Source organism: Nymphalis io, chromosome 2 (genome assembly GCF_905147045.1).
Source record: "Nymphalis io chromosome 2, ilAglIoxx1.1, whole genome shotgun sequence".
In the NCBI taxonomy this organism is placed as follows: Eukaryota; Metazoa; Arthropoda; class Insecta; order Lepidoptera; family Nymphalidae; genus Nymphalis; species Nymphalis io.
The window spans coordinates 3,157,661-3,176,085 of NC_065889.1; the positions used below are offsets into that span (position 1 = coordinate 3,157,661).

General features: G+C 39.1%; 1 protein-coding gene across 5 annotated transcripts in view; it reads right to left on the reverse strand.

The window, feature by feature from the left end:
- Positions 1 to 590: 590 nt before the first annotated feature.
- The window catches only part of LOC126775285 (E3 ubiquitin-protein ligase UBR4), a 40,791-nt gene continuing 22,956 nt past the window's right edge, over positions 591 to 18,425 (reverse strand). For 4 of the 5 annotated variants that reach the window (XM_050497107.1, XM_050497125.1, XM_050497142.1 and 1 more), the window contains 41 exons: positions 18,037 to 18,313; positions 17,410 to 17,631; positions 16,826 to 16,924; positions 16,555 to 16,714; positions 16,264 to 16,426; positions 15,820 to 16,047; positions 15,571 to 15,687; positions 15,396 to 15,499; positions 15,174 to 15,318; positions 14,782 to 14,973; positions 13,874 to 14,048; positions 13,222 to 13,356; positions 13,034 to 13,133; positions 12,703 to 12,922; positions 12,184 to 12,374; positions 11,995 to 12,101; positions 11,532 to 11,692; positions 11,228 to 11,368; positions 11,051 to 11,151; positions 10,560 to 10,669; positions 10,141 to 10,253; positions 9,293 to 9,505; positions 8,636 to 8,785; positions 8,280 to 8,361; positions 8,062 to 8,199; positions 7,663 to 7,860; positions 7,372 to 7,562; positions 6,920 to 7,108; positions 6,187 to 6,355; positions 5,777 to 6,012; positions 5,523 to 5,643; positions 5,173 to 5,447; positions 4,466 to 4,600; positions 4,099 to 4,257; positions 3,738 to 3,920; positions 3,049 to 3,197; positions 2,810 to 2,939; positions 2,364 to 2,539; positions 2,058 to 2,198; positions 1,735 to 1,924; positions 591 to 1,066 (listed from right to left, as the gene is read on the reverse strand). In XM_050497107.1, coding sequence (XP_050353064.1) covers positions 842 to 1,066; positions 1,735 to 1,924; positions 2,058 to 2,198; positions 2,364 to 2,539; positions 2,810 to 2,939; positions 3,049 to 3,197; positions 3,738 to 3,920; positions 4,099 to 4,257; positions 4,466 to 4,600; positions 5,173 to 5,447; positions 5,523 to 5,643; positions 5,777 to 6,012; positions 6,187 to 6,355; positions 6,920 to 7,108; positions 7,372 to 7,562; positions 7,663 to 7,860; positions 8,062 to 8,199; positions 8,280 to 8,361; positions 8,636 to 8,785; positions 9,293 to 9,505; positions 10,141 to 10,253; positions 10,560 to 10,669; positions 11,051 to 11,151; positions 11,228 to 11,368; positions 11,532 to 11,692; positions 11,995 to 12,101; positions 12,184 to 12,374; positions 12,703 to 12,922; positions 13,034 to 13,133; positions 13,222 to 13,356; positions 13,874 to 14,048; positions 14,782 to 14,973; positions 15,174 to 15,318; positions 15,396 to 15,499; positions 15,571 to 15,687; positions 15,820 to 16,047; positions 16,264 to 16,426; positions 16,555 to 16,714; positions 16,826 to 16,924; positions 17,410 to 17,631; positions 18,037 to 18,313 — 6,711 coding nt within the window. In that variant the 3' untranslated portion in view covers positions 591 to 841. The remainder of the gene's footprint in view (positions 1,067 to 1,734; positions 1,925 to 2,057; positions 2,199 to 2,363; positions 2,540 to 2,809; positions 2,940 to 3,048; positions 3,198 to 3,737; positions 3,921 to 4,098; positions 4,258 to 4,465; positions 4,601 to 5,172; positions 5,448 to 5,522; positions 5,644 to 5,776; positions 6,013 to 6,186; positions 6,356 to 6,919; positions 7,109 to 7,371; positions 7,563 to 7,662; positions 7,861 to 8,061; positions 8,200 to 8,279; positions 8,362 to 8,635; positions 8,786 to 9,292; positions 9,506 to 10,140; positions 10,254 to 10,559; positions 10,670 to 11,050; positions 11,152 to 11,227; positions 11,369 to 11,531; positions 11,693 to 11,994; positions 12,102 to 12,183; positions 12,375 to 12,702; positions 12,923 to 13,033; positions 13,134 to 13,221; positions 13,357 to 13,873; positions 14,049 to 14,781; positions 14,974 to 15,173; positions 15,319 to 15,395; positions 15,500 to 15,570; positions 15,688 to 15,819; positions 16,048 to 16,263; positions 16,427 to 16,554; positions 16,715 to 16,825; positions 16,925 to 17,409; positions 17,632 to 18,036; positions 18,314 to 18,425) is intronic. The other variant, XM_050497133.1, reaches the window with a different exon arrangement.

The following is an 18,425-nucleotide window of genomic DNA, read 5'->3' on the forward strand; positions in this document are numbered from 1 at the left end:
GGTTCCACTTGTTTTACCCGACATGCGAAGCCTATTCGTAACCAAAGATTCAAAAGCGATGTCAAAGATTATTTTGCAAATGACATCGAAAAACGTCCTAGAGGTTGTTGCAACGTCCACAAGTTTTGTATGAACAATATTGACGGTCCCAAAAGCCGATGGTACCATGCGACAGAATTTAAAGAATATGAACAGATTTGTGAGCACTAAATCCTTCCGAAATATGCACCGACTACCAGATTTCCTACAACAGAACGTCTGGCTATGAACAGTTTGGTTTCTCTTGCAGGGCTATTGCTATTTGCTAATAGCCCAGTCGCACAGGCGGTTCCTTAGACTAACGTGCCAAGGAAAATCAACGCAAATGACATGTACTCAATGTATGCGACAAAGAAAGAAGTTGCCAAACTTCTTTGCGATAGAATCGATGTCACAGTTAAGCGGTGACATCGAGAGCTATCACAAACTTATTGGTTGAATTACTGGAAGTATTCTCCTCGCCTGAATACCGAATAAACTTAACATAATAATATATATTTATTTTAATAATGATGATGCTATAATAAATGTGTGAGTAAAACACCTTTATAGAAGCGAAAAACTATTTATTTATTAAAGTCAAACAAGCAAATACATTTCAAGCGCCAAAATCGTGATAAACAGGAATATATGTTAATATACGAAGAGTGATTACTGAAATTTTATAAATGTTTACGGATACTGTTATATGTAAATAGTCCAACGATTGTCTACGTGTTTCACATGTTAAATTCGGCGCCGTCTATGTTCAACAGGCTATGCAGCCGTTGTAGCTGAGGCAGTAGGGCGCGAAAGGCCTTCCTCAAGGTTGCTCGTCCAGCAACGCCCGGAGAAAGGCGTCGGGGTCGGGGATGTCTTCCAGCAAGCCGGCCGCGTCGCAGAATTCCACGAACGAGTCGCACGGCAGCAGCTCGTCTGTCAGTGTCGTCACAACGCGCTCCGCCGCCTTCGCGTTTGCTTCGTCGTTGTGTCGGATGTACTCGGCCAACTTTATCGGCCACTGCTCCACTGTAGTCGCGTTCACGTTCTACGGTTATATAATTTGTTAATTAACACATTAAAAAAGTAGACAGTAAATTTATAAAGTAAGTCAACTAAAGTATATGTATTTACAACGGCTAAAAATATTATACTTAGCACTATATAATTATATATAAACTCTTTCTCATATTTAGTAATAAAATGCTAGTATGTTGAGATTGCGTACTGTGGTATAATATGTTAGACAATGTTGGCAATGTTGACTGTTGCATTCTAAAAATAATATCAATTCAAGGCTAGTAAAATTATTAAACTGTAACTGTAACTGTAACAGCCTGTGAATGTCCCACTGCTGGGCTAAAGGCCTCCTCTCCTCTTTTTGAGGAGAAGGTTTGGAGCTTATTCCACCACGCTGCTCCAATGCGGGTTGGTAGAATTCACATGTGGCAGAATTTCAGTGAAATTAGACACATGCAGGTTTCCTCACGATGTTTTCCTTCACCGTAAAGCACGAGATGAATTATAATCACAAAAAAAGTAAAATTATTACGAGACTGATATTAGCATAATGTGAGATCATTTCAGTTAAAAAAAATTTGCAAGGATGAGAACAGCGACAAATTGGCCAAATGTTAGACTACCTTCAATGTGGTAAGGACCAAGGACAAATGGTATAATAATAAGCGGCTTGTTGCAGTTTATTTGTTCACTGACCTTGAACATGACAGTGTAGAGCTGGTCTATGAGCGCGACGAACACGACGTAGGGCTTGTACTCGGGCCACGAGCACGGCGCGCGCTGCTCGGCCGTGAGCGCGCGCACGGCTGGCCCGCCGCGCGTCACGTCGCGCACGTGGCCCAGCAGCAGCATACGCTTGATCATGTCCGAGCGCAGCGAGCGCCATCTGAGTGACCACACGGACACATTGAGAATATGCTCCGACATAGTATTTCTTTGTTTTTAGTTTGGTATTGATACATTAGATATACACGTGTATAATATATGCAATCCGGTTATTACTATTGAATTAGACATACTTAGCATGAGGATACAGCAGCAGCATGAGCGTGAGGAAGTACAGCGGGCCATCTGCATCCAGTGCCGATTCTAGAACACGCGGCGGCGGCCAGGCGAGGCTCGCTTCCAGTGCCGAGACCTCACGGGCAGCCACGCGGGTCCTATGTAAAGTGGATGTTAGAAATGCACAAATAGCAATACAAAACAAGCTGCAATCTGGTCAAGGCCTGAATCACTATAAAAGTTCATATATTTTAATTGCAAAATTATTTTTTACGAGTCCTACTTCTATTTGCGATTATATAAGAAGGATGGTAATAACTTACGTGTTGATGACGTAGAGGGCCATGTGCATGAGCGCCGGCACCAACTGCATGTTCGAGAGCGGGCCGCCGCCTCCCGTGTCGTTGTGGAAGCTGAGGCCGCGTGCGAAACGCAAGAGTAGCAACTTCAAGTCGTGCACTGTGCAACTATGACCGATGTCACGATGACCGGTGCACTCCTATGAAATTATTTAATATTAATTACCTTATGTAGGCGAATGACCACTCAATGTTATAATTAATAAGATCAATAAAGCAAAACATATTTTTTTAATATACGACGAATGAAATTATAAAATTGTCTATACTATTTATTACTGGAAAAGTAACTCTGTCTGTTTTATCGAAATTTTACGTAGAAGTAACATGGGCATATCCCAGGACGTGGATCCTTGGACATGGACAGGAATATCAGTTCTATAATAATTAAGTACATATGAAACAAATACCTGCAAATATGTTGTATGTCTAGCAAGACAAGATGCAAACGCAGACTCTGGTACGTACGGCCCCCACAGAGGTAGGAGACCGTTGCATCTTGTCGAAGCGTTTTGCAATGCCGCGCTCTCCCACTCATCTCTAAAGCAATATTACAAATAAGAAAAGATTGTTTATTAATTTTACAAATCTGCTAAAGTCACGTATTTTCTTGTAAACTCATTTAATATAAATAGAAGTTATTTATTACCTAGCGCGAGCCAGCCTGACGGCAGCCATGTGGCACTCGACGTGCACGATGTTGTAATGCGAGACCGTGGTGTAGCCCAGCGTCTTCCGCGCGCGCGCCTCATACTCCTCCACTGGGCAGCGCTTTGTGAAGGTATAGATACCGAGCACCTGCGGGTTTGCAATCACACATTAAAATATGGTAATGGTTTACGAAGAGTTTTAACAAATACGATAAATATAGAATTTATAATAATATACTAATAATTAATAATATAATAATAATAATAACAATGTTTATAATAATAATAATTACGATAAGAAAGATCGCTTAAAATATTACATCTGACGTAACATTCTCATCTTGTACTATCTAATTTGGATCGAGATATAAATAACATTCCAATTTTCCTTTATTACAGAAGACATATTATTTACTAATAATTGAAAGGAAAATCTAAGGTAAATTAGGATTCATATATTTAAGAAAATCTACTTTATACTTTTATATTTAAAAAAAACGTAATACTACGGCACGACTAATTGTTTTAAACGAAAATCATCAGTACTTGAAAACCTAGAAAAAACATTTGAACAAGATATGGGTATATTGTTATTTTTCATTTCATTTTTTTTTTAAATATATATAGTTATTCTAATGTTTTAAGAAAAAAGAACGTGTGAATAGCATGATAGGTTCTACACACGAACCTTGGTGGGTTGGTACTTGTACCCCTCGCGGCAGATGCAGCAGACGGCGCCCGCCTCCTCGGCCAAGTCGGCCACCTGCTGCGTGAGGCTGCACTGCGCCGTGACCTGGCCGCGCTCGTTGCTGCGCATGCCCAGCGCGCCCAGCTGGCGCTCGCGCACCGCCATCGCTAGACGTTTCTTCTCCTGATCGACGAACAAATATTATTTAGGCATGAGTTTTAATGTAGTAGTTAAAATGATATCGCTTACTGGCACGATCAAACGTTTATGTAGCAATTGAATGACTGTTTAAATAAAAACCACTGAATTAGCAATAATTTAAAAAAAAAGAAAACAATACATTCAAACTTATATAACTGACCTGTCTAGTAAAGTCGCGCACTTGTTGGACCTTAGCGGCGCATTGCGGTTGAGAACGTAAAGCTTCCAGTAAGTTCTCTGCGAGAGAACCAACGTGTTCTCCGGACGATACTTGCTCTAAGCGATGTACGATCGGAATAACTCTCTCGCATACTAGCATCTATTAAAAAAATATAAAGTTATTTTGATTGTAATTTACAGAATTATATAAAATTATAATAAATTATAATTAAACTATTTACAGATGTATGTAAAATTTATTTAATTGTATATCCTTATTTTGTATTAAGCTTGTACAATTAATTTTTTTACTTATTTACATTGTCATGAGTGAAAATTGAATCCGTGGTGTAATAAGGTAACTCTACCTGGGTAGGTTCGTGGTCTGCGGCGAGCCCGGTGAGGAAGCGCAGGATGTACTTCAGTGCCGGCCGACTGATGAACTCTTTTAGCTCGTCCGAGTCCGTGCACACGAGAGTCGGTTTTACACACGGCGCGTGTTTCTATATACAAAAAATATTGCTAGTTAGAATAGTAAAAGCTTTTTAGGACACTCAAATGTCCAGTATAATACAGTTATTCAATTTATTTTATTCGCATATAATAAATGTTGGAATAAATATTTGTTTCTCAATCAAGTCTTAAGCTCGATTCATATCTATCAGCACATATCGTGTCCGGTTTTAAATGTGTACTTGACACGCTGCATGACACAGACGAATCTACCGACAGATGCCTGACAATCACACAAAGACGCTCTCTAAAATCGTATCAACTTTAACTCAAAACATAGAAAGTTATAATCATGAATTTCTTCGATTCGACAAGTATTTCGCTTATTTAAATGCATTTGTACGTGACGTATTCAGGTTAATGGCGCTAACACCACCGTGTATAAAACGTACAGACACACACCGACTCCGACTGTATGTGTGCAGATTCATAAAATTATGAATCGATGTTGGAATGGATTGAAATAAAATATTCTCATTAAATTCGTTACGAGAGCTAAAGTAATTGAAACCGCATATGAAATTGAATATAAAAAATCATATAAATAGAGATTTTCACTAACCACAATATACTCCAAGGCATCACGAACTATGCCTAGCGATATTAAGTAATCTTTGAGCGTGCCACCGATGGAATTGCGTTCTATATTAGCGCAGAGCACGCAGAACAGCTCCATGCGGAACTCCTCATCGCTCCACTGTTCAGAATCCAGTCGGTTAAAGTCCAGTACAGGCTTAAAGTGATCCACTAACATTGCCATCTTGAGATCGTTGCCGTAAACTAACGCGGCAAGTACACGAGTGAGATGTCCGAGAGCAACTGAATTGTTTCGAATCCCTGTTGAAAAAAAAAAGTTTACAGTTTTCGTATTTTTATACGTGTATTTATGGCGTTAATATTGTGATATCTCACCTGGACATTCAGTGCAATTGAGTAGAGCTTGCACGTGCTCCGGTCCGCCGAATGTGAGTGAGAATTGTAAAAATGATTCGAGACTTTCGCTAGCTGCGACGGAAAGAATGCGCTCCATTATCTGTAAATATATGAAAACATCGTCAAATCATTTATCATTTGACTTTAAACGATGGCACAGCACGCAATATTTCGTAAAGTATATTGTAAAATGTTAATGAGTTGGAGATTGTTTAATATAAAATAGAAATGACCTCAAGTAGCTGGTAGACTAAGGGCGCCCTCTGCATCTCGCGCTCGTCGGCGGCGGCGAGGCTGAGCGCGTGCAGCAGCACGGGCAGCGCGCGCGCCTCGGGCCGCGTCAGCACGCGCACGCAGCGCCGCACGCGCGCGCACAGCGCCAGCAGCCGCAGCAGCGTGCCCACCAGCGAGCGCGCGCAGCCCACGCGACCGATGGCCGCCAGGCGCTGCAGCATCACTTCCAGGCCACCTGCACGAATTACAATTTGGCACGCTGTTAGTTTATATAATTTGTAAATTAATAAAAAATAACATGATATTAAAATAAGTCAACAGCCAAGTCACTAGGTCATATGTCATTAAAAAGGAATAAACATATTTAAAATTCGTCAGTAGATTAAGCATCCTCCATGACACCACTTACCACAGTCGGCGAGTACGTTCGCCATGCGATACACTTGCTCGTCGTCCACTGTTTCCGCGTTGGTTTGACTGAGGGCCTCCACGAACTCTTCAGTCGCATCTCCGAGCAAACCGCGCATACGGTAAACTACGCGCATCGCGTCCACCCCCTCTCCGGACGTGCACCACACCTGTCGCAAGTTATTGTATTTTTTTATTTGAGATAAAATTATATTCAATTTCTTTTTATAGAATAGGAAGGCGGACGAGCATATGGGCCACTTGATGGTAAGTGGTCACCAAACGCCCTTTGACATTAGCATTGTAAGAAATGTCAACCATCGCTTACATAGCCAATGCGCCACTAACCTCGGGAACTAAGATGTTATGTCCCTTGTGCCTGTTATTACACTGGCTCACTCACCCTTCAAACCCGAACACAACAATACTAAGTACTGCTGTTTTGCGTTAGAATATCTGATGAGTGGGTGGTATCTACCCAGACGAGGTTGCACAAAGCCCTACCACCAGTATTTAGACATGATATGTAATTACTTTATTAGTATTTAAAACAAGATATAAACTAATATCTGCGAATTAATACTTCCCACGCATCTAATATTATATATGAATAATTTATTGACAACTAATGGATTGATAACAACTTTATCTACTCAGGATGGCATTCAACTCGTTCGCGTCACCATTCACTGGAATTCACCTCACAGTAATAAGTTAATAATCAATAGACTTACCTTTTTATATACCTCCTTAACAGGCAAATCGAGTGACATAATCTTGTTACACACCAGCAGCTCCATACCATTGTCGTCCTCCAGCAAGGCAACCAGCTCACAATCCGTGCATATCTTGTTCTTCACGTCCCGCATAAGTGGACCCATGCCTGGTTCGAGAGATGAGTATGGATTGCCCAACATGCGACCCTAGATTACAATATAACATTATTTTCTCTATTTTTAATAATAAAAGAATTGATTTATGCACATAGAAAAAAAGGGAAATTACAAATGAATAGATTTGAATAGAATAAAAGTACTAACAAATAGTTAGAATTTAATGTATAATTCTATGCCAATAGTTAGATTCCTAACGATTTATTTCTCCAAATAAGTAAAAAAACTACATCGTGATAGATATAAATTCATAGATGTAAGTGTAGAAGTAGTGTTAAGAGTGAAGTACTAACCTGCAAGAAGTCTTCCTGCTGAGGGTCCTTTTCTAACGTCAAGAAGAACTCGCCAACGTCGTTCTCTTCGGGGTAGATGATAGAACAGAGTCGTTCGAATATAAAGACCGGCGTTCTATAATCGTGAAGCGGGTACTTCTGCACCGTCTCGATGCAGACCGTCATGAATTCTGCAGTTTCCGCTTCCGTGCCTAGAACATATCCAATGTAAAAGTTTGCAATATTTCAATATACAATTTATATTTAAAGACAGCGGCAACCCGGTGTGAGGTGTCCGTGTGATTGAGTTACCAGTGGTCATCTCCTCAAGCAGCTCGAGTAGCTTCTCCTGCGTGTCGTCGGTGAGGCGCGTGCGCTGCACAACAAGGCGGCGCAGCGACAGGTACCCGCCCAGCACGGCGCCCACCAGCCGCGTCTTGTAGGCGCGCCGCGCGCCCGCCTCCTCCAGGAACATGGCCAGCAGCTCTGTGAGCCGCTTCAGGGCGTAGCCTGGTTGGATAATACACATATGTTTTATTTCTGTTCGATTAGACCTTCACCCGACCTACAACCTTAGAAATCCTTTCATTTCGGGTGCTCATATTGCATTTTTATGACAAAATTACATAATAACTTTTTAGTTATTGTCTAATACTGTCATAAAAATAAAATAACATAAATACTAATTGTAAATACAAAGTGTCTTATTACCTTGAGCCAGGTCAGAAGTAAGCGTTGTTTCTTCGAGACGATGTAGCTGTTCGATCTCTTTGGTCATCAAATCGGCTATTTGTTGCAGTACGCCGCGCAGTGCCAGAAATTGTTTCCACGGAGCTTCCGACGCTAGACCTTTAAACAAATTCCAAATATTTAGTAACATTCCGTAACATTTTTTCTAAATGCTTTTTTCATATCAGTGATATACTTACTTTGATAGAGGAGCAGGAATTGCTCGCTCGCTTCACCAGCTGATCCAACTTCGGGTAAGAAGCTCGTCAACAATATTAGCACCTGTGAAGAATATTCAAAGTTACTTCAGGTCTCCTTGCTTTTCATAAATCACAATATAAATTAGGATTTATTATCCAGATAATTGTTAACAATTATTATACATTCAAAAAATTATAAATTCTTTATTAAATGAAGTAAGGTTGAAAGTTTTGGTTAATGATGAAACTGAAAGTTTTGGTTAATATAACTATAATAAATACAATAGTCATTCACAAATATTCACATACATATATTTATAAATTTAACTAAAAGCTGAATAAAGATATGTTCATACCGCTTTCGTCCTATCGTAAGAGTCACAGAGCGATTTGACCATCTGGCAAGCGGTGTCACGTGCGATACGCGAGCTGGGGTCAAACATAATAGGTCGCAGCCAGCCGCCCTCGTCCAGCGATATTGTACGCATGCCATGCGATAACAGCATCTGGAAGTACACAATCAGTCATTCATAGTCTCATACACCATACCCGAAATAATGAGTATCACTGGACATTGCAGACACCATTCTGCTTAGACCTGGTTGACTCTCTGTTTGATATCTCTAACTTTATTTTACACTGCGAGATATCTTCGGTGTAAATTTATTACAGTATTACTGTATTGAGCGATTGGGACGCAAGTAAGTATCGAACGTAGAAGAGTGTTTGAGATAATGACATTACCGGCCATGTTTTGGGTGTAATGTTGAACTACTACAATCACTGTAGATGCAGCGCGTCTCGAAGATTTTAGTACAAAAGATTTTAGAGTACTGACGTGACACGAGTGACTTTTTATGTTCTTGTTAAGTTATATGTCATTTAAATTTAACGCGTATTATTTGTCGTGGATGTGAAGTAAATATCCTGTCCGTAATATCTACTTTCGTATAAAAATAATATTGAAATAACGTTATATATTTGTATGAAATATTGTACAATATTTGAGATACCTTTTCCTTCCATTTGCCCAAATACTTGTGAGCGAGATGTAGATCGCGCGTCGGTAGAGTGGTATCAGCTGGTGGTATTTCGTTCTTAGCCACCAGTTTTCTCCATTGGTTGTGTGGTACTCTTCCAGCGAGCCACGCGGATAAGTCTACCACCAAGTTGCCAGTGTTTGCCTGTAGGACAATCGGTGGTGGTGCTGTAGGCTGGGTAGATTCCTGTTGAATAATAATCATGCTTATGTATTTAACAATTAATGTAATCTAAAAAGATGTGAAAACACTAGCTCAGAAAATGTTACTTAGTTGTAAGCGATGTTTGATCAAGTACTTCCATTAATATATAAGTAATACAGATTTTTTCATCCTTCAAACCGGAACACAACAATACTAAGTATTGCTATTTAGCGGTAGAATATGTGCTGAGTGGGTGTGGTATCTATCACCACCACCACCACCAAGTAACAAAGCATTATATCCACCTAACCGATTTCGGCCACGGCGGCTCATCTCAAGAGAGATTATCCAACTGCGCAAGTGTCTGCGTAAACAGAGGTGCACTCTATTCCCTATTACTCATAATCCGATGGGAAGACAATCCGACACGACCGGAACGAGTTCAGGCGCAGGACCAACGGCTTTACTTGCTTTCCGAAGCACAGAAGTGTGCACACTTCCAACTTCTAGACTCCGGGTTGCTACTGAGAATTTTGGACCTAAAAATCCAATAACTTTTTATTGGCCCGACCTGGGATTTAAGCCCAGGACCTTTGGATTTGCGGCCTTATATCTAGCCAGTAGACCAACGAGGCAGTCACAATAATAAAGCATAATATGACTAATAAATAAGATACCTTAGCATCCTTCCCTTGTTCGTCGGGGGCGGGCGCGGGAGCGGCCGGCACCATGAGCTCCTGCATGTAGCGCAGGCACGGCAGCGCCACCTGCTGCAGCGCGAACTGGTGCGCTATATGGTATTAGGAAGTTGTAGTGTTTTTAACGTAATGATTTAAATGAAGAATATAATTAAGAAATATAAATAAAGTTTAATAAAAAATGAAAATAAAGATTATATCCATTAAAATGTTATTTTATGTTTATTATAATAAAATATATTAGTCTTTACTTAGAGAGTTCATTCGTCAAACGACTTATTCAGTACTTTGCTCCTCACTAGTTTACCTCGATTGACTTAACAATTTCCAGGTCAAAATTCTTTATTTTTTTTCCTAATTCAGTCCTTTTTAACTAAATACATTTTAGTCATACTTACAATTAGGCGAAGAGGTGTTAATTCCTGGTATTCCAGATAGTGCCTCAGATTTTAGTATGGCTGTAGCTGCTGGTGGTATGCCTACAATTTCTGTCAGTTGAGGACAGCACCTTAACAAGGATTAAAATTGTTATGTTTAAACTTTTGTTAACATATATATTATATTTTTTTATAGAATAGGAAGGTGGACGAGCATATGGGCCACCTGACGGTAAATGTTCACCAAACGCCCTTAGACATTGGCATTGTAAGAAATGTCAATCATCGTTTATAGCCAATGCGCCACCAACCTTGGGAACTAAGATTTTATGTCCCTTGTGCCTGTAATTACACTGGCTCACTCGCCCTTCAAACCGGAACACAACAATATCAAGTATTGCTGTTTTGCGGTAGAATATCTGATGAGTGGGTGGTACCTACCCAGACGAGCTAGCACAAAGCCCTACCATCAGTATTATTATTAAGTATATTATAAAGAAATATTTACTTACCAAACCCATAGCTTGACAACGCAACGCAATCTTACTTCCCAACATTCCACAGAATCTTGAACTTTAACTAATGCACCTAGCAATAGTACCAAAGGCCGTACCTAAAACAGAAAATATTTATGTGAGCTAAGTTTTAGTACTAGCATAAAATTAAAACATAGTTATGACGTAACTCACCGAGTTATTATGATCCTGTGAAGCAGCGTGGCCCATCAGTGATAGTGTAATTCTTTGCGACAGCAAATAGCATAATTGCTTCGTAGCAGGAAGATTATCGCGAGTCACTAAGCAGATGAGAGAGCGAACTTCGTCTTGACACTAAAACAAAGAAAATTAATATTCAAAGTCAAAGCACGCTATCTAGTAATTCATTTAAGTAAGGTATCGTCGGTCAGATTATGGACAAGGCCACTGCCGTCTTTCACTATGGGGCCTAATGTGACGCGAGATGCGTGTCTCGATAATAGTAATACAACCGTACCTGCGGCGTGCCGCGGTGCAGGTTGTGGTGCACGAGCTCGTGCACGAGGCCGAAGCGCACGAGGCGCGCGCGGTGCTCGCGCTGCGAGGCCAGCGCGCGCAGCAGCGTGAGGCACTGCTCGGCGCACGCCAGCGAGCAGCCGTAGCACGCGCCGCCGCTCTCTGGGGGAAGTACGATACTTGAACTAATTGAAAAACTAACTCGGAACTCATGGACCTTTATCGGCTTCGGTAAGCGATCGCGGTCATGTAGTACTTAAAAACGATATATCTGCTTTTAAAAATCTAAAATATAGTTTTATTTATTTATAATTATATAATAACCTATAATGGTTTATCACTCTTTACTAGCCCACTACTGCCTTATTATTTTTCTTGTTTATTTTTAATAAATAATATAAATAAATATAAGTATTGGCCAGATGTAGTTACAAACATATCATCATTATGTTTGATTAGCATACCTTTTGTAACATCGCCATCATAGTTCTGTACTAAGCCGGCGTACACTGGTAAAGTATCTCCTTCGAGTTGTTCACTTTGCGATCTGTCGTAGGCCACCAACTCTTTTCTACAAAAGCATAATATTAATTAATATATTTTTCACATTTTTGTAATTGTAAATACTATAAGAGAGATATGATCGCACGCACCTGCAGGCGAGCACTTTCTGTATGATCTTGGAGAGGTCCTCGAAGTGTCCCTTGCTTTCGACGCAGTATTTGTGCGCCAGTGTCTGTATGACGCGATTTATCTGTACGCCGCCGAAGGATCCGCCTCCGCCGTTGCAGTTCTCGTCTGCTCGGCCCTCAACGCGGTGCTCGCTTATTTTATGCACCAGTGACTGTTGAAAAAAGTATAATCCAATTTGAATAGTTGGGTTTAATTTTCTCATTACACAATAAAAATCCTACAGATATTACAACTAGGATTTCTTTAATTTAAATATTTCCATTATTCTATTATTAAAATATATTATTGGTACAATTTTGTATACCAGGAATGCATTAAATCTTATACATACGTATGTCACATTATAAGATTTAATGCGTGCAGTTTAAGTAAATGTATATTTACTTAATTAATAAAAATAAAATAATCTTTAGACACATATAATGAAATTGCTAATACCTTTAACATATTATCTAAGATTTTTTTTTTAAATTACATACCTCCAGTATGGGCTTATTAGCAATGAGTTGTCGGTAGACTCTATCAGCCCTGTCGAGCAGAGCGCCAATGGTCTGTACCATTTTCTTGCGTTCCTCGTCGTTCTCTATGGTGTCCACGGCGCAGCAGGGGCGCGCTGTCAATGTGTAGTCGAACTTTGCGTACTTGCAGAACCCACAAGCGTGACAGAGGAACGGATCTTTCTCGTCGTAATTTATAGCACTAGAAATAACATTTCATTATTAGTAAATTTAAATATTAAACGCAAATACCTCCTATTCTAGCAACCATTGATACAAAAAATAACACTGGTAAGATTATCAGCTTACTGACCGGCATTTGTGACACTGGAACACATTTTCACCGCAATTAGCACATACTCCTGGATTAGCTGGTACTGACTGAGAGCAACGCGGGCATTGCAGGGATTCGCCTTTTAAAGAAACATTAAAAGTAATATAATACCAAAAATATATATACATTTACATGTAATTATAACATTTTTAGCAAATTTTATGTACCAGTTGCTTGTTGATTTTCATAAAAGTCTGCATACTCCATCATGAGATTACAGGCCACGATCGGAAGAGGGAAATCAACGCGCACTTCGGATTGACCCGACTGAAGCTGAACACGCTTAGCCTTGTGCCACATACCTGTAAACCAATTATAAATATTAGAAACACAAATTATTTAAATTGTTTATCATTTTAGGACTATCCCCATCACAGAATAAAAATAGTTTAGATGAAATTTTAAAGAAAGCAACATTTCTAGTTATTTTGTGGATGTAACAACCGTCTAATAGGACAGAAAGGCGACGCACGCGCAAATAAACAAAACCGACTATAACCGCGCGCGCGCACACACACGCATACGATTTTCTCGCATTAATATTAAGCAAGAATGGTTTTTTTTTACTGTAAACATTAATAGTTATACTATGTGTATTTACTTTTATTTTTTTCTCAGACTTCGTATTATAAAATTGTAATCCTATGTGGCCTTATTTTAGTAATGAGTAAAAATAAATAAATAATATAACACTCAACTAATACACACTGAACTAATACATTTATCACAGAATATTAAAAATATACGAATAATAAATTATACAAAAAAAAAAAAACGACAATCGACTATTTCAATCATTTTTCTGACGCATTTACTTACTGGGCTTGTTCTTGAGCTCCTGCACAGCCTGTACGGTTCGGTTGTTGTAGTAGAAGTTTATGACGCGTACCATCTTGCTTCGTTTGATGTCGCCGATGCGCAGACTGATCCGACTTATCATGTGACTGTTCACCAGCTTCACGATCTGCGTCGTTGTCGTGAACTTCGAGTCGATCTGCGCCAGTTATATGCGATTAGCTCTTATTTGGTAGAAGCAAGGACATACATAACAGCGGTAACGTGCGACTTCTACTTGACATCGATCATGCAAAATACACAATACTAAGCGTGCTAACACTTTTAACTACACTGTTCACATTTATCATACATTCTGTGAGATAATGTTTATTTTATATTTATAAGCACATTTATTACATGCAATCAATTATCTATACTAATACAATACATTGTATATAGTTAAAACAGTAATCGTTTTTGTTTATTGATCAAAATAATTTAAAAAAAAATTCAATCCTGACTGTAAAAATTTACACAACTGTTCAAAAAAGCAGTTTAAAATTTTCAGGGTTTATGTATGTATATGTATGTGAGTTTAGAACTTTTAAATGCCTGAACCGATTTGAATTTATTATATTATTATTATGGTATCATTAGAATCAATCACAATGTTTTTACTTTTTAGATATTTTTTTAAATGGCAATGACACAATTAGTTATTATATATATTTATATTTTAATTACAATATCGTTTATAATATTGTATTTTAAAATCGCATTGATGAAAACATCATCGAAAATTTTATTAATCATATGTTAATTTTAAACATTTGATATTATTGATGAAAGAATATTCAAATAGAAGTGCCCAGAATAAATAATAACATACCAGTCCTTCATAGAAGAACTGAGTACATTAATCGTAATATAGAAGGCAATCATTTACAAACCTTAATAGTTGGGAGTTTGATGGTCGCCATAGGAACCTCCGGATTGTTGCAGACGAGGCACGGCTCGGACTCCAGGAAGTACCCGTCCAGCTCCACGTATGCGCCTAGCGCTGCATACAGCGCAGAGTTACCGTGAGACGATAGCAGCTGGTTCTGATTGCGGAGCAGTTCCACAGCACTGCCGATGTATTTCTGTACGGGAATATTATCATTATTCGTTAACTTTTCTAATGCTTTTGGTTTAAATTAATTACTGTTACTTACTTCATTTATATTGTTTTTATAAATGAAACAATTTAATACACATAACAATAAATTAGAAAATACGATTAAAATTTCATTTTTTTTAAACGAAAAATATTTTTAATAATATTTAAAATATATGCACTAACCTCATTATCTACGTCAGGAGTCTTCAATGTGAAGTAACCAAGAAGATCGACGAATTGTACGGCTTTTCGTCCATATTGGGGTAGTGTGGGCCACAAGCCCCATAACAGAGAAACAAGCGAAGCTTGTTCAGTTTGTGAACAATTGCTGTAGAAAAACGTTAATATAAATATAAAATATGATCTCAGTTTAAGGATTTTAAAAGTAACAAGTCCTGTACTTACTTGTAAATAGCGAGAAGTAAGGCATGAGCTTGCCAACGAACTGCTGTTGAATTAGTTTCCAAAAGGAATGCCTTTACAAAGAGTTTCAGTTCATCTTGATTTACCTAAAACAATGTATTAATTAGACTATATGACTACGAGTCTGAAAGGTACGCAGTTATTTTGTATATTTTACCTGTTTCAGTATTTGTTGTACAAGTTGCGGAACTTTCTGTTCCTGGAACTTAGATCCGTCGGACACAAAGGCATCACTCTCTGTACTTCGCTCGCGATCCGGCCACTCAGGTGCATTCTAGGAATATAATGAAGATAAAGAATTAGATAATGTACAATACAATAGTTTTGTTTAAATTTAATCATCTTATGTATAGTATATTGAATAACATATAATAATACTGAGATTTTACCTAAAAATATGGAATACCTTTTCATGTCCAGGTCGCGGCGCGGTGGGCGGCGGGCCGGGCGGCGTGGCGGGCGCGGGCGGCGCGGGCGCGCACAGCGCCGCCTGCAGCAGCTGAAGCACGGTGGGCGCCACGTGCGGGTGCAGGCGCCGCGCGATGCCCACTAGCCAGCCCAGCGTCTCACGCCTCTCCGTCAAGCACGTGTGTTGCCAGTTGCCCGTGCGCGCCGTCACGATCTCTACACAGGCCTGATACGACGATAGAATATAAAACATTTCATTTAAAATTGAATTATTATAAATTAAGCACAGTCACAATTATTATTTTTATGGCCATGCTCCCGAGTTTAGACTTAGAGAGAGACGTTTTAGTGTGATCTCCGCATTTAATAATCTAAAAAATTGTTTAATGTGTACTAAATAATAAACAAACAAATACATTTCGATATCATAGCAAAAAAATACCTTCAAATGATCCATCAACCGCACTAGCTTATCGTAGGCCGTATCTGTGGCGAGCAGCGCACGCGCTGCATTAAGGTGCGTGTCAAGCGCGTGTACGTCGCGCAACTGCCGGTAACGCTCTCGTGTTCCACACAACAAAAGCAGCAGTTTTCGGACTTGTTTTCTATTAAAACATTAATAATTAAATTTTACAACTATTTAATAAAAATAGCTGTTTTATCTTTTATTTTATATTTAACTATTATTTACATATAAATTACATTGAAAACTGATTTTAATTAAACGATTTACCTAAGAGGTGTCTGCTGGTTCATCATGTACTCGCAAAGTAATATGCGCCAGCGCGCATCAAAGTGCTTCGGATCGCAGTGTTTATGAATTTGGCAAGGCAGCCGCAGAGCCATCTCCATCACCAGTTGGGGATAGTTATCAAACACCTCAAATGCATGGCCTGTGAATATTATTTCAAACTTTAACATATTTTAATCAAGTCATACAAGTTATTTTATGTTATTATCAAGGCTGGAATTTATTGAATGTGCATACAATATTGTTTACTTACTCTTAACATATTCTTTGACAAAGAATGGTTGCATGTCCGGTAGAGGTTGTAGAGGTTGTGGTTTGAGCAACTGTTGAACAGTAGCCGTTGTGCTAGAAGCTAAAATAAATTCGACATCGTAAATTCTAATTAATCATCGTAAATCTCGAAAACTGTAATTAAAATGGCCATAAAACCTAAATTTAAATCGAAGATTGTGGGTTTAATTTTAATAAATTTTCATGTCCTTTATTTGTGTTTATAATTAATCTTGTACAGGCGGTGGAGGAAAACATTGTGAGGAAACCTGCTGCAACTTGCAACCTGTGACAGATGAAAATCTGCCACATGTATATTCATCAATCGCATTAAAGCGGCGGGGTGGAATAAGCTTCTCCTCAAACGGAGAATAACTCTAAATACCATTGCTTGTAATCCCTTCCCACTTTTATATAGTTATACGTTTTTGATTCATTACATACTTGGCCTATCACTTGATATTTACTTAAGAATTACATATAAGAAAAAGGCTGTGCGACAATTTTTAAGTTTTATAAGAAACAAGATAATAGTCATACTATATTTTATAAGCATGACGAACTCACTGGACGTCTTTTCCTTCCAGTAGGGCAGCAACGCGGCCAGCACATTGTAGCAGTGCTTCGGCGCGCCCGCGCGCACCAGCGCCGTGGCGGCCAGGCGGGACACGTGCGCGGCGCACGCGGCGCCCGACACCTCGCCGCGCGACACGCCGCCCGCGCCGCCCGCGCCGCCCGCGCCGCCCGCACCTCCCGCGCCGCACGTCTTCCAGCGAGCCATTAACACGCCTATAATAAAGCTCAATCATTTAAAATGCCTACTGAACATTTAAGTCATTATTTCACAGGAATCTCTTTAAAAAAAAGCTCTTTTCCACGAATAAATACCAACACTATAATAATAAAATACAATTAAATGTATATATATCTTCAAAACAACTAATACTGACTACGTTATTTTATTATCTCTATATAAGATTGTATTGAATAATATGCCTTATTTATTAATTACTTTTTAACTTAAGATATAACACTTTTTGACTCATAATGGACCAATGAAGCCAAAGCTCGATTGAAATCGAAAATGGTACCAGTTCTTTACTATACTAATTGATCGCAATGATCAATTTTCTTATGAATGCACCTTATGACATTGGACAGTGTTACATAATGCGATATTAAAAAATTACTTACTAAGCAGTCTCATTATAATAAGCTGCAATTCCCTCCTATTAGTGCGCTCATGTACAGGAGGCGAATGTTCCACCGTCTGCGTATCCAATTCTGAGACGAGCAACTCGAGCCTCATTATAGCTAGTTGTAGTTCCCGTTTCGCTGTGCGATCTTCACCACTTATGGGCTCTTCTGGTTGAATTTCTAGTTCACTAACAAGCACTTCGAGTAAACGCTCAAGGACCACTCGGTCGCCTTCCGCGCTGGAGTCTAAGTCCCCAGCCAGCATTAAAACCACCTGTAAAAAAATTGAATTTTATTCATATTAAGAATGATTATTTTTAGAAGTTTCATTATCAAACAGATCTTTTTATATGGTTATGTCGTAACATTCATTGAATTTGTGTCTG